A 22,390-nucleotide genomic window follows, 5' to 3' on the forward strand; every position below is an offset into this window, starting at 1 on the left:
CGTTGCAGTCAGCACCATGCACACAAACTTCACACCACACCCTGTGGGGGTGTTGGGTCAGACAATGCAGCCCAGTCACACACCACACCCACCTGTGCCCCAAACCCCACCACCCTGTCCCCACCCCACCCTGCAGAGACACCAATCACCCTGTAGCAACGTAATCTCTCGAGCTGATTATGATGCCCTCCTAAGAGATTTCCATTGGTGGGTCCCCAGGTGGCCATAGAGGCCGATACAGGACCCACATATTCTGCTACAGTGTGGACAAGAGTAAGTGTTGGCTGTGGTTAGTGGTTGGGTCTTTAGGTTGTTCAGTGTCTCCTTTCACTGCTGCTGCTTGTACTCTGCCGTACAGCAGAGGGCGCTCTCGTGTTGTGCAGCTCCCTTGAACAGATTTCCTCCAAGTGGATCTATTGAGCACAATGTTTTCCCAGTTTTTACACTGAAGCTTGAGTTTCTTCAGGATCATTTTGATGTTCAAAGTAAATTTATTATCAAAGTACATGTATGTTACTCTATACAACCCTGAGTTTCATTTACTTGCAGCCAAGAAAGAAATACAACAGAATCAATGAACTGCCACTCTCAAGACAGACAAATAACCAATGTGTAAAAGACAACAAATTATGCAAGTATAAAAAGCAAAAAAAAACATAAAATGATGACAATTAATAAGTAAGCAATAAATATCGAGAACATGACTTGAAGAGTCCTTGAAAGTGAGTCCATTGGTTGTAGGAACATTTCAGTGATGGAGTTAGTGAAATTGAGTTAAGTTATCCCCTTTGGTTCAGGAGCCTGATGGTTGAGGGGTAATAACTGTTCCTGAACACAGTGGTATAAGTCCTGAGGCTCCTGTGCCTTCTTTCTGATGGTAGCAGTGAGAAGAGAGCATGGCCTGATGGTGGAGGGTTTTCTGCTGTGTAGATGTGCTCAGGAGTGGGGAGTACTTTATCTGTGATCGAGTGGGCTCTAACCACTGCTTTTTGTAGGATGTTCCGTTCAAGCCTATAGGTATTCCCAAACCAGGCTGTGATGCAGCCCGTCATTATACTCTCCAACATGTATCTAAAGTAGAAGTTGGTCAAAGTTTTAGATTTCATATTGAATCTTTACAAACTTTGAAGGAAGTAGAGGTGCTATGTGTTTTTAAAAATTTTATTATATATTTGAGAAAGGGATGAAATGTAATTGTAGAAAATTTGGGGGAAATGGCACAGACAAGCAGTTCAGTCCAGGGGCTCATCAACCATGATTACAATGAATGGTGGGATAGGCTCAAAGAGCCAAGTGGCCCTCGTCCCAGGATCTGATGTGTTCCATGGGTTGGATTGTAGCTGCTCATCTGTTCAGCTACACACAAACACCTCACACTGTTCAGTGTAACAACATTGCATATCTGCAACAGGTTCAACTGCACAGTATCATTTCCTGTGATATGGTTCTGGCTCTCAGTCAGTATCTGTGGCTGCTGGGTTCATGTAAATCCATGCAACCACTCAGTACACTCTCCATTATGCATCTATAGAAGTTTTCTTTGAAGCATTACCTTTGCCCACCAAAGGCTCACTGACCTTCCTTCAACTGGGAATGAAGGATCTGTTTGGGGAGATGTGAGTTAGGCATCTGGATGACATGGCCTATCCATCAACTCGTGCTGGAGTTGTTGTCCATGTTGGCGTCCTCCTGTACGCTGGTGTTAGTGCATCTCTCCATCCAGATGATCCTCAAAATCTTTGGAAGGCTCTTTGGTGGTGTGGTTCCAGGGCTTTCAGTTGTCTACTGTAGGTAGTCCAACACTCACTACTGCACACACACCCTCCCTCTAGGACCCTCACCCCTTCCTCTGGTTCCATCAATTCCAACGGCCTTTTGGTTCCCTTGACCCTCATCCAGGACATTACCTGTGGACCAGGTGAACATTCTCCTGTTTCAGTTTACTCTTCTGGTCGCCCTTAATGATTCGTTCATTCTCCAGCTCCGAAACCTTCCTCTCCAGGTAACACACCTGACAAAGAAAACCCAGTTCAGTTTATTGTCTCATCACACATTCCCAGGGTCAGACACAGAGTGAAGCTCCCTCCACACCATCCCATCACACACCCCTGGGGTCAGATACAGAGTGAATCTCCCTCTACACTGCCACGTCACACACTCCCAGGGTCAGACACAGAGTGGAACTCACTCCACACCGTCACGTCACACATTCCCAGGGTCAGACACAGAGTGGAACTCCCTCCACACCGTCACGTCACACATTCCCAGGGTCAGACACAGAGTGGAACTCCCTCCACACCGTCACGTCACACACTCCCAGGGTCAGACACAGAGTGGAACTCCCTCCACACCGTCACGTCACACACTCCCAGGGTCAGACACAGAGTGGAACTCCCTCCACACCGTCACGTCACACACTCCCAGGGTCAGACACAGAGTGGAACTCCCTCCACACAGTCACGTCACACACTCCCAGGGTCAGACACAGAGTGGAACTCACTCCACACCGTCACGTCACACACTCCCAGGGTCAGACACAGAGTGGAACTCCCTCCACACAGTCACGTCACACACTCCCAGGGTCAGACACAGAGTGGAACTCACTCCACACCGTCACGTCACACACTCCCAGGGTCAGACACAGAGTGGAACTCCCTCCACTCCGTCACGTCACACACTCCCAGGGTCAGACACAGAGTGGAACTCCATCCATACCGTCAAGTCACACACTCCCAGGGTCAGACACAGAGTGGAACTCCCTCCACACCGTCATGTCACACACTCCCAGGGTCAGACACAGAGTGGAACTCCCTCCACACCGTCACGTCACACACTCCCAGGGTCAGACACAGAGTGGAACTCCATCCATACCGTCAAGTCACACACTCCCAGGGTCAGACACAGAGTGGAACTCCCTCCACACCGTCACGTCACACACTCCCAGGGTCAGACACAGAGTGGAACTCCCTCCACACCGTCAAGTCACACACTCCCAGGGTCAGACACAGAGTGGAACTCCCTCCACACCGTCACGTCACACACTCCCAGGGTCAGACACAGAGTGGAACTCCATCCATACCGTCAAGTCACACACTCCCAGGGTCAGACACAGAGTGGAACTCCCTCCACACCGTCACGTCACACACTCCCAGGGTCAGACACAGAGTGGAACTCCCTCCACACCGTCACGTCACACACTCCCAGGGTCAGACACAGAGTGGAACTCCCTCCACACCGTCACGTCACACACTCCCAGGGTCAGACACAGAGTGGAACTCCCTCCACACCGTCACGTCACACACTCCCAGGGTCAGACACAGAGTGGAACTCCCTCCACACCGTCACGTCACACACTCCCAGGGTCAGACACAGAGTGGAACTCCCTCCACACCGTCACATCAGACACTCCCAGGGTCAGACACAGAGTGAAACTCCTTCCACACCGTCACATCAGACACTCCCAGTGTCAGACACAGAGTGAAACTCCTTCCACACCGTCACATCAGACACTCCCAGGGTCAGACACAGAGTGGAACTCCCTCCACTCTGTCTCCGCCATCCGAGGGTCTTGGAAACGGGTAGCGGGAGGATCTCCCCGGGCAGACTGCCTGGCAATGTTTAGAGGGTATGTTCGTGCCCGGGTAAATATTGAAAAAGAACACGCGCAGTCCATGGCAACGTTACAGGAGTTTCGAGACCGTTGGGCTCCGCGGGGTGTAAATGCCATCTTGGATAGAGATGGCAACATTTTGGTGTAATGTCTATTGTCTATTTGTAGTTTAGTAATTGTGTTTGCCACTGTTTTGTATATATTGTATAGCACCGATATTTGTAATAAAGGATTTTGTAATTAAAAAAAAGTACATTGAGCTGCTCCCCAATGGTGTAGTTTTTCTCCCAACAGTGACCATCAGGCTGTGTGGGAGCTTTGCAAATGTGGGATGTGGTCACCTCCTGCAGGGCCCTGTATACCATGAGAGAGGTTACAGTCTGTTTGAGAGTGTGAAGCAACATAGACCGTTCCCATATGCAGGGCCCCGGCCGGATCTAAGGGTGTAAAGGGACTGTTTCTCTGGCTCCAGTCAGACTTCAGCCTCATCCCTCTGACCCCTGGGCTGATGTGGAGGATTGTTGGGGGAGGTCAGTCGGGGGATCCCTCTCATCAGGCTGTTTCTGGGCCTGACCTGTGTGGTCATTCATGGGCCCAGGCCCATGGTGGTCAGTTGCGACCTCCTATCCCTCTTCCAAGGGTGTGACTTTGCCTCCAGCCATTGGGAACAACAAGGTGTAGCGGGCACCTCAGACAGACAGTTGCAGTTTATTTTAAAATGTAAATGACATCACTTTAAAGAATAAAATCTTATGAAATGAGCAATAATGAGCAGCAAGCAACAGACTGTCTGCCTCTCACCTTCTGGGCGATGTCGTCCTCACAGGGGTCGATGGTGTCCCGGAACAAGTCCTCAGAGCTGTTGCTATTGTAGTTACTGGTGTAGAAGAGTTGTCTTGAGGAGAGACGAGACATTATTGTGTTCACCAAACCGTGGTCTGAGAGAAGTCCCCGCACCCCCAGTGCTCCAGCTCTAACACCTAGCAAGACCAGCTGACCTTCCCCCCCACACCCTTCCAAAAAAAGTCCAGGCTCCTGAGATCTGTTGGCCCCCAGCACCCTGGCTGCTTCGCTCTCCATCCCAGCGAGGTCAATTACCTGATTTCTCTCCTGTGCCTCCTGTCGCTTCCCTGCCCTCTTCACACTAGCCCCTTATTCACCACCATTGGGGAAGAATGGGGAGATGCTATGAGGTGTGGAGTTGGGTTCGGGAAGGAAAGGAAGTAGACAGGAGGAAAGGGAAGAGGTGGGGAAGTGAAGGGAGGGTTTACTCTCACCTTCCAAATGCTGTAGATGACAACTTCCTGCTGGAGCTGGAAAGGCAGAGATAGAGAAAGTTGCAGATCAGTGCATGGATGCACTAACCATAAAGCATAGGAACAGAATTAGGCCATTCAGCCCATCGAGTCTGCTCTGCCATTCCATCATGGCTGATTTATTATCCTCCTCAACCCCATTCTCCTGCCTTCTCATTGTAACCTTTGATGCCCTGATTTATCAAGAATTTATTAACCTCCAGCTTATATATCCCTCTATCCTGAGGCTGTGCCTTCTGGTCCTGGACTACCACCCCACAAAGGGAAACATCCTTTCCACATCCACCCTGTCGAGGCGTTTCAATATTTAATGGATTTCAGTGAGACACCCCCAATCTGTCTTAAGTCCTTCTGCACAATCCCTGCTTCCTCAACACTACATGCCCCTCCTCCTACCTTTGTATCTTCTGCAAATTTGGCCACAAAACCATCAATTCCATCATCCAAATCATTGACATACAACATAAAAAGAAGTGGTCCCAACACAGACCCCTGCAGGACAGCACTAGTCACCCACAGCCAACCAGAATAGGCCTCATTTATTCTAACACTTAGCCTCCTGCCAGTCAGGCAATCTTCTAACCATGCTGGTATCTGTCCTGTAATACCACTGGTTAAACAGCCTCATGTGTGGCACACTGTCTAAAAATCCAAGTAAACAACATCCACTGACTCTATCTTGCCTGTTACTTTCTCAAAGAATTCCAATTGATTTGTCAGGCATAATTTCGCCCTAAGGAAACCATACTGACTTTGGCCTACTTTATCAAGTATGCCAAAACTTCCTTCTTAATAATGGTCTCCAACATCTTCCCAATCACTGAAGGCTAACTGGCCTAATTTCCTTCCCTCTTCCCCTCTACCTCTTAAAGAGTGGAGTGACATTTGCAATTATCCGGTCCTCTGGAACCATTCAAGAATCTAGTGATTCTTGAAAGATCATTACTAATGCTGCCACAATCACCTCGGCCGCCTCTTTCAGAGCCCTGGGTGTACACCATCTGGTCCCGGTGACTTATCTACCTTCAGACCTTTCAGCGTCCCAAGCAACTTCCCCTTAGTAATAGTAACTAAACTCACTTCTGCTCTCTGACACCCTTGAATTTGAAATCTGCTGATGTCTTCCACAATGAATATTGATGCAAAATACTTATTAATTTTGTTTGCCATTCCTTTGTCCCTCATTACTACCTCTCCAGCATCATTTTCCAATGGTCCGATACCCACTCTCACCTCTCTTTAATTCTTTAAAAAAAAATTAAAACTTTAAAAAAACTATCTGAAAATAAAACTTTTGGTATCCTCCTTTATCTTATAGTCTAGCTTCCCTTCAAATTACATATTTTCTGTGCAATTGCTTTTTAAGTTGCCTCCTGTTGATTTTTAAAAGCTTCCCAATCCTCTACTTTCTTATTAACTTTTGCTCTATTATATACCCTCTCTTTTGCTTTTATGCTGTCTTTGACTTCTCTTGTTAGCCACAGATGTGTCATTATCTCTTTAAAATACTTCTTCATCTTTGGGACGTATCTATCTTGTGCCTTCTGAATTGCCCCCAGAAATTCCAGTCTTTGTTGTTCTGCTGGTCTCCCTGCTCATGTCCCCTTCCAATCAACTTTAGCTAGCTCCTCTCTCACGTCTCTGCAACTCCCTTTATTTTTCTGTAATACTGATACATCTGACTTTATCCACTCCCTCTCAAACTTGCAGAGCGAATTTAATCATATTATGATTACTGTCTCCTAAATGTTCCTTTATCTTAAGCTCCTGATCAAATCTGGTTCAATACACAATCAGGAACTACCTTTTCCCCTGGTGGGCTCAACCACAAGCTGTCCCAAAAAACTATCTCATAAACATTCTACGAACTTCATCTCTTGGCATCCAACACCAACCTGATTTTCCCAATCTACCTGCATATTGAAATCCCCCCATGACTTTCATAACATTTCTCCTATTACACAACTTTTCTATTTCCATTTGAAATTCATATGCAACATCCTGCTGGAGGCTTGTATATCACTCCCATCAGGGTCTGACCACTGACCAATGCCATCCCATCCACACTGTCCACTAATCAGCCTCACCCACCCCACCCCTCAACCCCAATCCAACCCTCTGCCATCACTGCCAACCCCAAACCCTCACTCTCCACCAACACTGACTGCCTCTTGCCCCACCCCATCCACACTGACCACTCCCTAATGCCCCTCACCACCATGCCCAATGCCTCACACATCACCACCCACACAGACCACTCTCCATCTCGACCCCCACCCCACCCCTCGCAGTCCAATTGCCGTGGTGACGGCCTTCCTCACCCTTCAGCCTTGAGCTTGCGGAGCCGGGTCGCCAGGTCACTGAGCAGATCAATGCGGCGGCTACACTGAGCACAGAAAACCTCGAGACCCGTCCTGGGAGAAACGGCTCCCCCTCTCCGCGGGGTCTGTCCAGCGCTGTAGGTATGAGAGAGTCACCGCTGGGTGTAGCACACTCTATCCTTCACCCCCACCACCCCACCACCCCACCACCCCTCAACCCCCTCACCCCCCCACCACCCCTCACCCCCCATTCCCCTCTTCGAGGGGTCTGTCCAGCACCGTAGGCATGAGAGAGTCACTGCTGGGTGTAGCACACTCTGTCCTTCACCCCCACCACCCCTCACTCCCCACCACCCCACCACCCCTCACCCCCCATTCCCCTCTTCGAGGGGTCTGTCCAGCACCGTAGGCATGAGAGAGTCACTGCTGGGTGTAGCACACTCTGTCCTTCACCCCCACCACCCCCACCACCCCTCAGCCCCCTCACCCCTCACCCCCCCCACCACCCCACCACCCCTCAACCCCCTCACCCCCCCACCACCCCACCACCCCCACCACCCCACCACCCCTCAACCCCCTCACCCCCCCACCACCCCTCACCCCCCATTCCCCTCTTCGAGGGGTCTGTCCAGCACTGTAGGCATGAGAGAGTCACCGCTGGGTGTAGCACACTCTGTCCTTCACCCCACCACCCCCACCACCCCACCACCCCTCACCCCCCCACCACCCCACCACCCCTCACCCCCCCATTCCCCTCTCCGCGGGGTCTGTCCAGCACCGTAGGCATGAGAGAGTCGCTGCTGGGTGTGACCCACACCGTCCGATGGGTGGGGGAGACAAAATACCTCAGCAATACCGGGTTCAAGGAACACCCAATGTCAGAGGGAAGTGTGCAAACTTCACACACACAGTACTGGGGATGGGATCGAGTCCAGGTCCCTACTATGTGCATGGGGGTAGGGATCAATCCAATTTCAGGCGCAGCGGTACTAATCATTACACTTTGCCACCCCGATTCCTGTGGTGGAAGGTTGCTGCGACTCACCTGGAGCAGAGGGACGACCCTAGATCAGAGCAGGCATGTGTCCGTCCCTCCTCGTCGGCAGATGGGCTGCCTGGGGAGACATCTCCCTCCCCGTAATCCTCAAACTGTTCTTCGCCACTGTGCAGGGAGCTCACCGCGGGTGACACGTGTCCACTCTCCACGCAATGGCTGCTCCTGTAACATAGGGTAGCACCCAATCTCATCCCTGCACAGAGGTTGATGTGTACAGGCAGTGTGGTGTACAGGGATTGAGGTCTACAGGTGTTGAGGTGTACACACAGCATAGTGTACAACAGTTATGGGGTACAGGCAGTGAGGTGAACAGGTGGCATGGTACACTGAGGTTGAGGTATACAGTTGGTGTGATGTACAGGCATTGAAATATACTGGCGGAGTGTACAACAGTTCAAATGTACAGGTGGTGTAGTGCACAGGGATTGATGTGTACAGGTGGTGAGGTGAACAGGCAACATTGTGTACAGGCATACTGGTATACACAAGTTTAGGTGTACAGGGTTTGAGATGTACAGGCAGTGAGGTGTACAGTGATTAAGGTGTACAGGGGTTGTAGTGTACAGGCAGAGTGGTGTACACAGGGTTGAGTTGTACAGATGGCATGGTGTACAGGGGATAATGGTGTACAGCATTTGAGCTGTACAGCCAGTGTAGTGTACAGGCAGCATGGTGTACTGATGTTAAGGTGTACGGGGGCTGAGATCTACAGGTGGTGTGGAGCATGGGTTGATTTGTACAGATGGCGTGGTGTACAGGGATTGGGATGTACAAGTGGTTTGGTTTTCAGGGGCTGACATGTTCAGGTGATGTGGTGTACAGAGGTTGAGGTGTACTGGCAGAATGGTGTATAAAGATTGTGTACTGGTATTGAGATGTACAGTTGGTGTGGTATACAGGCATTGAGCTCTACAGGCAGAGTGGAGAACAGGGTTTGTGGTGTAGAGGGTTTGAGGTGTATGGGGGATGTGGTGTCTGGGGTGATGTGCACAGGAGGTATGTACAGGGATTGAGGTATACAGGCAGCATGGTGTACAGATGTTGAGATGTACAGGTGGCATAGTGTACAGCAGTTGAGGTGTAAAAGTGGAGTGGTGTATAGGCGGCATGTTGTACAGAGGTTGTAACGTACAGGCGGGGTGGTGTACAGGGGTTGAGTTGTACTGGTGGAATGATGTACAAGGATTGAGGAGTACAGGCAGTGTGGTTTACAGGCATTGACATGTACAGGTGGAGTGGTGTACAAGGGTTGAGGTGTATTGGCAGCATAATGTATAGGTGGTTGGTTGTACATGCATTGAGATATACAAGTGGCATGGTGTACAGGAATTGAGTTACCTATAATACACTCACTGTACACCTCAAACCCTGTATACCATGCCACCTGTACACCACATTGCCTGTACACTTCAATCTCTGTACACCTCACTGCCTGTATACCTCAAATGCTGTACACCACAGTGTCTGTCCACCTCAACCCCAGTATACCACTGCTGTAAACTTCAACTACTGCACAATGTAGCCTGTGCACCTCAACCCCTGTACACTACATCTCATGTAGATCTAAACTATGTACGCCACACCAATTGAACACCTCAACCCCTGCACATCATGCTGCCTGTACATCATGCTGTCTGCACACCATCACCTATACACCACGCTACCTGTACATCTCAATCATTGAACGTCACATTGCCTGTACACCTCAGCACCCGTACACCACTCCATCTGTACACCTCAACCCTTGTGCACCACACTGCTTGTAAACCTTAACCGCTGTACACCACAGCACTTGTGTACAATGCACCATCTGTACAACTCAATCCCTGTACACCATATCCCCTGTACAGCATGCCACCTCACAAACAAGAGAAAGTCTGCAGATGCTGGAAATCCGAGCAGCACACACAAAATGCTGGAGGTGCTCAGCAGGCCAGGCAGCATCTATGGAAAAGAGTACAGTCCACATTTTGGGTCAAGCCTCTGCTGAAAGGGTTGAGGTGTACAAGCAGCATGGTGCACAAAAGTTGTAGTGTATCAGGTGGTGTGGTGTACAGGTGCTGCGTTGCACAGTGGTTTCCGGTGTACAGGTGGTTGTGGTGTACAGGGGTTGAGGTGTACAGGTGGTGTGGTGTACAGGCATTGAGATCTACAGGTGGTTGTGATGTACAGGGTTTTTGGTGTACTCGGGTTGAGGTGTACAGGTGATGTGTACAGGCATTGAGGTGTACAGGGGTTGAGGTGTACAGGTGGTGTGGTGTACAGGCATTGAGATCTACAGGTGGTTGTGGTGTACAGGGTTTTTGGTGTACTCGGGTTGAGGTGTACAGGTGATGTGTACAGGCATTGGGGTGTACAGGGGTTGAGGTGTACAGGTGGTGTGGTGTACAGGCGTTGGGATCTACAGGTGGTTGTGGTGTACAGGGTTTTTGGTGTACTCGGGTTGAGGTGTACAGGTGATGTGTACAGGCATTGAGGTGTACAGGGGTTGTGGTGTACAGGTGCTGAGGTATACAGGTGGTGTGGGGTACAGGCCATGTGGTGTACAGGGGTTGTGTACAGGCGGTGTGGTGTACAGGCTTCGGACCTGTGCTGGTTCCATTTCTCCATGGAAATACCCATTTGTTCTGATTCCATGATATTTCAGAATCTGATCAGGGAAGCATAAACCCTGGCTCTCTCTCCTCCCTCCACCCCTGGGTCACTGGGCAGTGATCTCTCAGAATAAGCCAGCCTGTGAGAGACTTACCGCTGTGGGATCTGTACGGAGAGGCCATCTTTCCCCTCGCCCCTGCTGCTCTGCATGCCTGAGGTCCGGATTCTCTTGAAGGAGCCGTCCATGTCAGATTCGGGGTGCTCATTTTGATGGTCGATGGTCAGGATGAGATCACTGGGATAGTGGTTGCATCCACTGAGCCCCCTGTGGTAGCCCATGGACCCCCCAGCAGCTGCCTGTCAATAGGAGCAGACTTACAGGTCTCCAGCTTGAACATAACGTCACATTTTCTGTACTCCGTACTTTGATTTATGAAAACTAATGTGCCAAAACCTCTCTTTACGACCCTATCTGCCTGGGCCACTACCTTTGATGAATTATGTACCTATTTTCCCAGATCCCTTTGTCCCACCACACAGGCCTTACCGTTCATTGTGTAAGTCCTACCTGGGTTGGTCCTACAGAAATGCAATACCTCACACTTGTCTGCATTGAATTCCATTTTTCAGCCCGTTTTGCAGAGCCATGATAACCATTCTCACTGTACCCTACACCCCCAGTCTTGGTGTTATCTGCAGATCTGCTGATCCAATTAACCATATTATCATCCAGATCACTGATATAGATGACAAACAACAATGGATCCTGCAGTTATTCAGGGAAATTGAATCTCCCCACCTCCCCCCCCCCCCCCAGGAATGTGACTCCTGCCCTAGCCCTTGCTGATTTGCTCACATATCTCTCTCCTACACCCTACTCTCACTGACTGTTGGGGGGGGCGGCGAGCTGCAGCAGAGGAAGGGAGAGGGAAGCAATGAGATGGGAAAAGAGGCTGACAGGTAGCTTCCTACGCCGTACCTCCCCAACTCCCCTGTCCCGCCAGGTTGTGTAAAGGGGAGAGTGGGCAGTGAGGCTGAGGGCTGGTCACTGCCGGAAAGACTGGTGACGAGTGACCCCATTACCTGGTGGTATGCATAACCTCCATCCTGTGTGTGGTAATGAGCGACAGGCGAACTCTTGGCACACTCGTCCTTGTCCAACAGGTCACCACACCCTGTACAAATCAGAGACAGGTCAGCTCAGACAGATGGTGACCACTGTGATCAAACTCTGTGAACTCCACATGCACCCCCACACCCACCCTGACCCAGACAGTGAGAGTCCCACACACACACTGACCCTCACTGGGGGACAGTCCCACACAAACACTTACCCTCACTGGGGGACAGTCCCACACACACACTGACACTCACTGGGGGACGGTCTCACACACACACTGACACTCACTGGGGGATGGTCCCACACACACACTGACCCTCACTGGGGGACAGTCCCACACAAACACTTACCCTCACTGGGGGACAGTCCCACACACACACTGACACTCACTGGGGGACGGTCCCACACACACACTGACCCTCCCTGGGGGACAGTCTCACACACACACTGACACTCACTGGGGGACGGTCCCACACACACTCTGACCCTCACTGGGGGACGGTCCCATACACGCTGACCCTCCCTGGGGGACGGTCCCATACACGCTGACCCTCGCTGGGAGATGGTCCCATACACACTGAGCCTCACTTGGGAACAGTCCAACACACACACACTACCCTCACAGACCCACACACACACTGACCTTCACTGTGGGATGGTCCCACACACACACTGATCCTCACTGTGGGACGGTCTGAAACACACACTGATCCTCACTGGGGGACGGTCCCACACACACACACTGACACTCACTGGGGGACAGTCCCACACACACACTGACACTCACTGGGGGACAGTCCCACACACACACTACCCTGACAGACGCACACACACTGATCCTCACTGGGGGATGGTCCCACACACACACTGACCCTCACTGGGGGACAGTCCCACACAAACACTTACCCTCACTGGGGGACAGTCCCACACACACACTGACACTCACTGGGAGACAGTCTCACACACACACTGACCCTCACTGGGGGACGGTCCCATACACGCTGACCCTCCCTGGGGGACGGTCCCATACACGCTGACCCTCGCTGGGAGATGGTCCCATACACGCTGAGACTCACTTGGGGACAGTCCCACACACACACTGACCCTCACTGGGGGACGGTCCCACACACACTCTGACCCTCACTGGGGGACGGTCCCATACACGCTGACCCTCGCTGGGAGATGGTCCCATACACACTGAGCCTCACTTGGGGACAGTCCAACACACACACACTACCCTCACAGACCCACACACACACTGACCTTCACTGTGGGATGGTCCCACACACACTGACCCTCGCTGGGGGATGGTCCCACACACACACTGACCCTCACTGGGAGACAGTCTCACACACACACTGACCCTCACTGGGGGGCGGTCCCACACACACTCTGACCCTCACTGGGGGACGGTCCCACACACACACTGACCCTCACTGGGGGACAGTCCCACACACACTCTGACCCTCACTGGGGGGCGGTCCCACACACACACTGACCCTCACCGGGGGACAGTCCCACACACACTCTGACCCTCACTGGGGGGCGGTCCCACACACACTCTGACCCTCACTGGGGGACGGTCCCACACACACACTGACCCTCACTGGGGGACAGTCCCACACACACTCTGACCCTCACTGGGGGGCGGTCCCACACACACACTGACCCTCACCGGGGGACAGTCCCACACACACACTGACCCTCACTGGGGGGTGGACCCACACACACACTGACCCTCACTGGGGGACAGTCTCACACACACACTGACCCTCACTGGGGGGTGGACCCACACACACACTGACCCACACTGGGGGACAGTCTCACACACACACTGACCCTCACTGGGGGGTGGACCCACACACACACTGACCCTCACTGGGGGACAGTCCCACACACACACTGACCCTTACTGGGGGACAGTCCCACACACACTGACCCTCACCGGGGGACAGTCTCACACACACACTGACCCACAATGGGGGACAGTCCCACACACACACTGACCCTCACTGGGGGACAGTCCCACACACACACTGACACTCACTGGGGATGGTCCCACACACACACTGACCCTCACTGGGGGACGGTCCCACACACACTGACCCTCACTGGGGGACGGTCCCACACACACACTGACCCTCACTGGGGGACGGTCTCACACAGACTGACCCTCACTGGGGGACGGTCTCACACACACACTGACACTCACTGGGGGACAGTCCCACACACACACTGACCCTCACTGGGGGACGGTCTCACACACACACTGACCCTCCCTGGGGGACGGTCCCACACACACACTGATCCTCACTGGGGGGGACGGTCTCACACACACACTGACCCACACTGGGGGACAGTCCCACACATATACTGACCCTCACTGGGGGACGGTCCCACACACACACTGACACTCACTGGGGATGGTCCCACACACACACTGACCCTCACTGGGGGACAGTCCCACACACACACTGACCCTCACTGGGGGACGGTCCCACACACACACTGACACTCACTGGGGATGGTCCCACACACACACTGACCCTCACTGGGGGACGGTCCCACACACACTGACCCACACCGGGGATGGTCCCATACACACACTGACCCTCACTGGGAGATGGTCCCACACACACACTGACCCTCACTGGGGGACGGTCTCACACACACACTGACCCTCCATGGGGGACGGTCCCACACACACACTGATCCTCACTGGGGGGGACGGTCTCACACACACACTGACCCTCCCTGGGGGATGGTCCCACACACACACTGACCCTCACTGGGGGACGGTCCCACACATATACTGACCCTCACTGGGGGACGGTCCCACACACACAATGACACTCACTGGGGATGGTCCCACACACACACTGACCCTCACTGGGGGACGGTCCCACACACACTGACCCACACCAGGGATGGTCCCATACACACACTGACCCTCACTGGGAGATGGTCCCACACACACACTGACCCTCACTGGGGGACGGTCTCACACACACACTGACCCTCACTGGGGGACGGTCCCACACACACACTGACCCTCACTGGGGGACAGTCCCACACACACACTGATCCTCACTGGGGGGGACGGTCTCACACACACACTGACCCACACTGGGGGACAGTCTCACACACTCTGACCCTCACTGGGGGACAGTCCCATACACGCTGACCCTCACTGGGGGACAGTCCTACACACACACTGATCCTCACTGGGGACGGTCCCATACACGCTGACCCTCCCTGGGGGACGGTCCCATACACACTGTGCCTCACTTGGGGACGGTCCCACACACACACTGACCCTCACCGGGGGACAGTCTCACACACACACTGACCCACACTGGGGGACAGTCTCACACACACACTGACCCTCCCTGGGAGACGGTCCCACACACACGCTGACCCTGCCTGGGGGACGGTCCCACACACACACTGACCCACACTGGGGGACAGTCTCACACACACACTGACCCTCCCTGGGAGACGGTCCCACACACACGCTGACCCTGCCTGGGGGACGGTCCCACACACACACTGACCCACACTGGGGGACAGTCCCACAGAAACACTGACCCTGCCTGGGGGACGGTCCCACACACACGCTGACCCTGCCTGGGGGACGGTCCCACACACACACTGACCCACACTGGGGGACAGTCCCACAGAAACACTGACCCTGCCTGGGGGACAGTCCCACACACACACTGACCCTCGCTGGGGGACGGTCCCACACACACTGACCCTCACTGGGGGACAGTCTCACACACACCCTGACCCTCACTGGGGGATGGTCCCATACACACTGACCCTCACTGGGGGACAGTCTCACACACACACTGACCCTCCCTGGGAGACAGTCTCACACACACACTGACCCTCCCTGGGGGATGGTCCCACACACACGCTGACCCTCACTGGGAGACGGTCCCACACACACTGACCCTCACTGGGGGACAATCTCACACACACACTGACCCTCCCTGAGAGACAGTCTCACACACACACTGACCCTCCCTGGGGGATGGTCCCACACACACGCTGACCCTCACTGGGAGACGGTCCCACACACATGCTGACCCTCACTGGGGGACAGTCTCACAAACACACTACCCTGACAGACCCACATCCTGACGGTCTCACGCACACGCTGACCCTCACTGGGAGATGGTCCCACACACACACTGACCCTCGCAGGGAGATGGTCCCACACACACACTGACACTCCCTGGGGGATGGTCTCACACACACACTGACCCTCACTGGGGGACGGTCCCACACACACACTGATCCTCACTGGGAGATGGTCCCACACACACACAGTGACCCTCACTGGGGGACAGTCTCACACACACACTGACCCTCCCTGGGGGACAGTCTCACACACACACTGACCCTAACTGGGGGACGGTCCGACACACACACTGACCCTCACTGGTGGATGGTCCCTCACACACACTGACCCTCACTGGGGATGGTCCCACACACACTGACCCTCACTGGGGGACGGTCCCACACACACACTGACCCTCACTGGGGGACAGTCTCACATACACTGACCCTCACTAGGGGACGGTCCCACACACACACTGACCCTCACTGGGGGACAGTCCCACACACACTGACCCTCACTGGGGGACGGTCCCACACACACACTGACACTCACTAGGGGACAGTCTCACACACACACTGACACTCACTAGGGGACAATCTCACACACACACTGACACTCACTGGGGGACAGTCCCACACACACACTGACCCTTACTGGGGGACAGTCCCACACACACTGACACTCACTGGGAGACAGTCTCACACACACACTGACCCTCACTGGGGGACAGTCCCACACACACACTACCCTGACAGACGCACACACACTGATCCTCACTGGGGGATGGTCCCACACACACACTGACCCTCACTGGGGGACAGTCCCACACAAACACTTACCCTCACTGGGGGACAGTCCCACACACACACTGACACTCACTGGGGGACGGTCCCACACACACTCTGACCCTCACTGGGGGACGGTCCCATACACGCTGACCCTCCCTGGGGGACGGTCCCATACACGCTGACCCTCGCTGGGAGATGGTCCCATACACGCTGAGCCTCACTTGGGGACAGTCCCACACACACACTGACCCTCACTGGGGGACGGTCCCACACACACTCTGACCCTCACTGGGGGACGGTCCCATACACGCTGACCCTCGCTGGGAGATGGTCCCATACACACTGAGCCTCACTTGGGGACAGTCCAACACACACACACTACCCTCACAGACCCACACACACACTGACCTTCACTGTGGGATGGTCCCACACACACTGACCCTCACTGGGGGACGGTCCCACACACACACTGACCCTCACTGGGAGACAGTCTCACACACACACTGACCCTCACTGGGGGGCGGTCCCACACACACTCTGACCCTCACTGGGGGACGGTCCCCACACACACACTGACCCTCACTGGGGGACAGTCCCCACACACACTCTGACCCTCACTGGGGGGCGGTCCCACACACACACTGACCCTCACCGGGGGACAGTCCCACACACACTCTGACCCTCACTGGGGGGCGGTCCCACACACACTCTGACCCTCACTGGGGGACGGTCCCACACACACACTGACCCTCACTGGGGGACAGTCCCACACACACTCTGACCCTCACTGGGGGGCGGTCCCACACACACACTGACCCTCACCGGGGGACAGTCCCACACACACACTGACCCTCACTGGGGGGTGGACCCACACACACACTGACCCTCACTGGGGGACAGTCTCACACACACACTGACCCTCACTGGGGGGTGGACCCACACACACACTGACCCTCACTGGGGGACAGTCCCACACACACACTGACCCTTACTGGGGGACAGTCCCACACACACTGACCCTCACCGGGGGGACAGTCTCACACACACACTGACCCTCACTGGGGGGTGGACCCACACACACACTGACCCACACTGGGGGACAGTCTCACACACACACTGACCCTCACTGGGGGGTGGACCCACACACACACTGACCCTCACTGGGGGACAGTCCCACACACACACTGACCCTTACTGGGGGACAGTCCCACACACACTGACCCTCACCGGGGGACAGTCTCACACACACACTGACCCACAATGGGGGACAGTCCCACACACACACTGACCCTCACTGGGGGACAGTCCCACACACACACTGACACTCACTGGGGATGGTCCCACACACACACTGACCCTCACTGGGGGACGGTCCCACACACACTGACCCTCACTGGGGGACAGTCCCACACACACACTGACCCTCACTGGGGGACGGTCTCACACAGACTGACCCTCACTGGGGGACGGTCTCACACACACACTGACACTCACTGGGGGACAGTCCCACACACACACTGACCCTCACTGGGGGACGGTCTCACACACACACTGACCCTCCCTGGGGGACGGTCCCACACACACACTGATCCTCACTGGGGGGGACGGTCTCACACACACACTGACCCACACTGGGGGACAGTCCCACACATATACTGACCCTCACTGGGGGACGGTCCCACACACACACTGACACTCACTGGGGATGGTCCCACACACACACTGACCCTCACTGGGGGACAGTCCCACACACACACTGACCCTCACTGGGGGACGGTCCCACACACACACTGACACTCACTGGGGATGGTCCCACACACACACTGACCCTCACTGGGGGACGGTCCCACACACACTGACCCACACCGGGGATGGTCCCATACACACACTGACCCTCACTGGGAGATGGTCCCACACACACACTGACCCTCACTGGGGGACGGTCTCACACACACACTGACCCTCCCTGGGGGACGGTCCCACACACACACTGATCCTCACTGGGGGGGACGGTCTCACACACACACTGACCCTCCCTGGGGGATGGTCCCACACACACACTGACCCTCACTGGGGGACGGTCCCACACACACAATGACACTCACTGGGGATGGTCCCACACACACACTGACCCTCACTGGGGGACGGTCCCACACACACTGACCCACACCAGGGATGGTCCCATACACACACTGACCCTCACTGGGAGATGGTCCCACACACACACTGACCCTCACTGGGGGACGGTCTCACACACACACTGACCCTCACTGGGGGACGGTCCCACACACACACTGACCCTCACTGGGGGACGGTCTCACACACACACTGACCCTCACTGGGGGACAGTCCCACACACACACTGATCCTCACTGGGGGGGACGGTCTCACACACACACTGACCCACACTGGGGGACAGTCTCACACACTCTGACCCTCACTGGGGGACAGTCCCATACACGCTGACCCTCACTGGGGGACAGTCCTACACACACACTGATCCTCACTGGGGACGGTCCCATACACGCTGACCCTCCCTGGGGGACGGTCCCATACACGCTGTGCCTCACTTGGGGACGGTCCCACACACACACTGACCCTCACCGGGGGACAGTCTCACACACACACTGACCCACACTGGGGGACAGTCTCACACACACACTGACCCTCCCTGGGAGACGGTCCCACACACACGCTGACCCTGCCTGGGGGACGGTCCCCACACACACACTGACCCACACTGGGGGACAGTCCCACACACACACTGACCCAGCCTGGGGGACGGTCCCACACACACGCTGACCCTCGCTGGGGGACGGTCCCACACACACTGACCCTCACTGGGGGACAGTCTCACACACACCCTGACCCTCCCTGGGAGACAGTCTCACACACACACTGACCCTCCCTGGGGGATGGTCCCACACACACGCTGACCCTCACTGGGAGACGGTCCCACACACACTGACCCTCACTGGGGGACAGTCTCACACACACACTGACCCTCCCTGGGAGACAGTCTCACACACACACTGACCCTCCCTGGGGGATGGTCCCACACACACGCTGACCCTCACTGGGAGATGGTCCCACACACATGCTGACACTCGCTGGGAGATGGTCCCACACACACACTGTCCCTCACTGTGGGACGGTCCCACACACACACTGACCCTCGCTGGGAGATGGTCCCACACACACACACTGACACTCGCTGGGAGATGGTCCCACACACACACACTGACCCTCACTGGGGGACAGTCTCACACACACACTGACCCTCCCTGGGGGACGGTCCCACACACACACTGATCCTCACTGGGAGATGGTCCCACACACACACACTGACCCTCACTGGGGGGACAGTCTCACACACACACTGACCCCCCTGGGGGACAGTCTCACACACACACTGACCCTAACTGGGGACGGTCCGACACACACACTGACCCTCACTGGTGGACTGGTCCCTCACACACACTGACCCTCACTGGGGATGGTCCCACACACACTGACCCTCACTGGGGGGACGGTCCCACACACACACTGACCCCACTGGGGGACAGTCTCACATACACTGACCCTCACTAGGGACGGTCCCACACACACACTGACCCTCACTGGGGGACAGTCCCCACACACACTGACCCTCACTGGGGGACGGTCCCACACACACACTGACACTCACTAGGGGACAGTCCCACACACGCTGACCCTCGCTGGGAGATGGTCCCGATACACGCTGAGCCTCACTTGGGGACAGTCCACACACACACTGACCCTCACTGGGGGGACGGTCCCACATACACTCTGACCCTCACTGGGGGACGGTCCCATACACGCTGACCCTCGCTGGGAGATGGTCCCATACACACTGAGCCTCACTTGGGGACAGTCCAACACACAGCACACTACCCTCACAGACCCCACACACACACTGACCTTCACTGTGGGATAGTCCACACACACTGACCCTCACTGGGGGACGGTCCCACACACACACTGACCCTCACTGGGAGACAGTCTCACACACACACTGACCCTCACTGGGGGGCGGTCCCACACACACTCTGACCCTCACTGGGGGACGGTCCCACACACACACTGACCCTCACTGGGGGGACAGTCCCACACACACTCTGACCCTCACTGGGGGGCGGTCCCACACACACACTGACCCTCACCGGGGGACAGTCCCACACACACTCTGACCCTCACTGGGGGGCGGTCCCACACACACTCTGACCCTCACTGGGGGACGGTCCCACACACACACTGACCCTCACTGGGGGACAGTCCCACACACACTCTGACCCTCACTGGGGGGCGGTCCCACACACACACTGACCCTCACCGGGGACAGTCCCACACACACACTGACCCTCCCCTGGGGGGATGGTCTCACACACACACTGACCCTCACTGGGGGACAGGTCCCACACACACTCTGACCCTCACTGGGGGGCGGTCCCACACACACAGCTGACCCTCACCGGGGGGACAGTCCCACACACACACTGGACCTCACTGGGGGGTGGACCCACACACACACTGACCCTCACTGGGGGACAGTCTCACACACACACTGACCCTCACTGGGGGGGTGGACCCACACACACACTGACCCTCACCGGGGGGACAGTCCCACACACACACTGACCCTCACTGGGGGGTGGACCCACACACACACTGACCCTCACTGGGGGACAGTCTCACACACACACTTGACCCTCACTGGGGGGGTGGACCCACACACACACTGACCCTCACTGGGGGACAGTCCCACACACACACTGACCCTTACTGGGGGACAGTCCCACACACACTGACCCTCACCGGGGGACAGTCTCACACACACACTGACCCTCACTGGGGGGTGGACCCACACACACACTGACCCCCACTGGGGACAGTCTCACACACACACTGACCCTCACTGGGGGGTGGACCCACACACACACTGACCCTCACTGGGGGACAGTCCCACACACACTCTGACCCTTACTGGGGGACAGTCCCACACACACTGACCCTCACCGGGGGACAGTCTCACACACACACTGACCCACAATGGGGGACAGTCCCACACACACACTGACCCTCACTGGGGGACAGTCCCACACACACACTGACACTCACTGGGGATGGTCCCACACACACACTGACCCTCACTGGGGGACGGTCCCACACACACTGACCCTCACTGGGGGACAGTCCCACACACACACTGACCCTCACTGGGGGACGGTCTCACACAGACTGACCCTCACTGGGGGACGGTCTCACACACACACTGACACTCACTGGGGGACAGTCCCACACACACACTGACCCTCACTGGGGGACGGTCTCACACACACACTGACCCTCCCTGGGGGACGGTCCCACACACACACTGATCCTCACTGGGGGGACGGTCTCACACACACACTGACCCACACTGGGGGGACAGTCCCA

General features: G+C 55.5%; 1 protein-coding gene across 1 annotated transcript in view; it reads right to left on the reverse strand.

Annotated features, from left to right (window-relative positions):
• The window catches only part of LOC140714846 (rab11 family-interacting protein 4B-like), a 136,095-nt gene that overhangs the window by 17,109 nt on the left and 96,596 nt on the right, over positions 1 to 22,390 (reverse strand). Inside the window, exons 3-9 of the mRNA XM_073026511.1 lie at positions 11,983 to 12,074; positions 11,054 to 11,256; positions 8,293 to 8,466; positions 7,248 to 7,382; positions 4,888 to 4,923; positions 4,412 to 4,505; positions 1,908 to 2,011 (exon numbers count right to left, since the gene is read on the reverse strand). Coding sequence (XP_072882612.1) covers positions 1,908 to 2,011; positions 4,412 to 4,505; positions 4,888 to 4,923; positions 7,248 to 7,382; positions 8,293 to 8,466; positions 11,054 to 11,256; positions 11,983 to 12,074 — 838 coding nt within the window. The remainder of the gene's footprint in view (positions 1 to 1,907; positions 2,012 to 4,411; positions 4,506 to 4,887; positions 4,924 to 7,247; positions 7,383 to 8,292; positions 8,467 to 11,053; positions 11,257 to 11,982; positions 12,075 to 22,390) is intronic.

This window comes from Hemitrygon akajei, chromosome 22 (assembly GCF_048418815.1).
Source record: "Hemitrygon akajei chromosome 22, sHemAka1.3, whole genome shotgun sequence".
Taxonomy (NCBI): Eukaryota; Metazoa; Chordata; class Chondrichthyes; order Myliobatiformes; family Dasyatidae; genus Hemitrygon; species Hemitrygon akajei.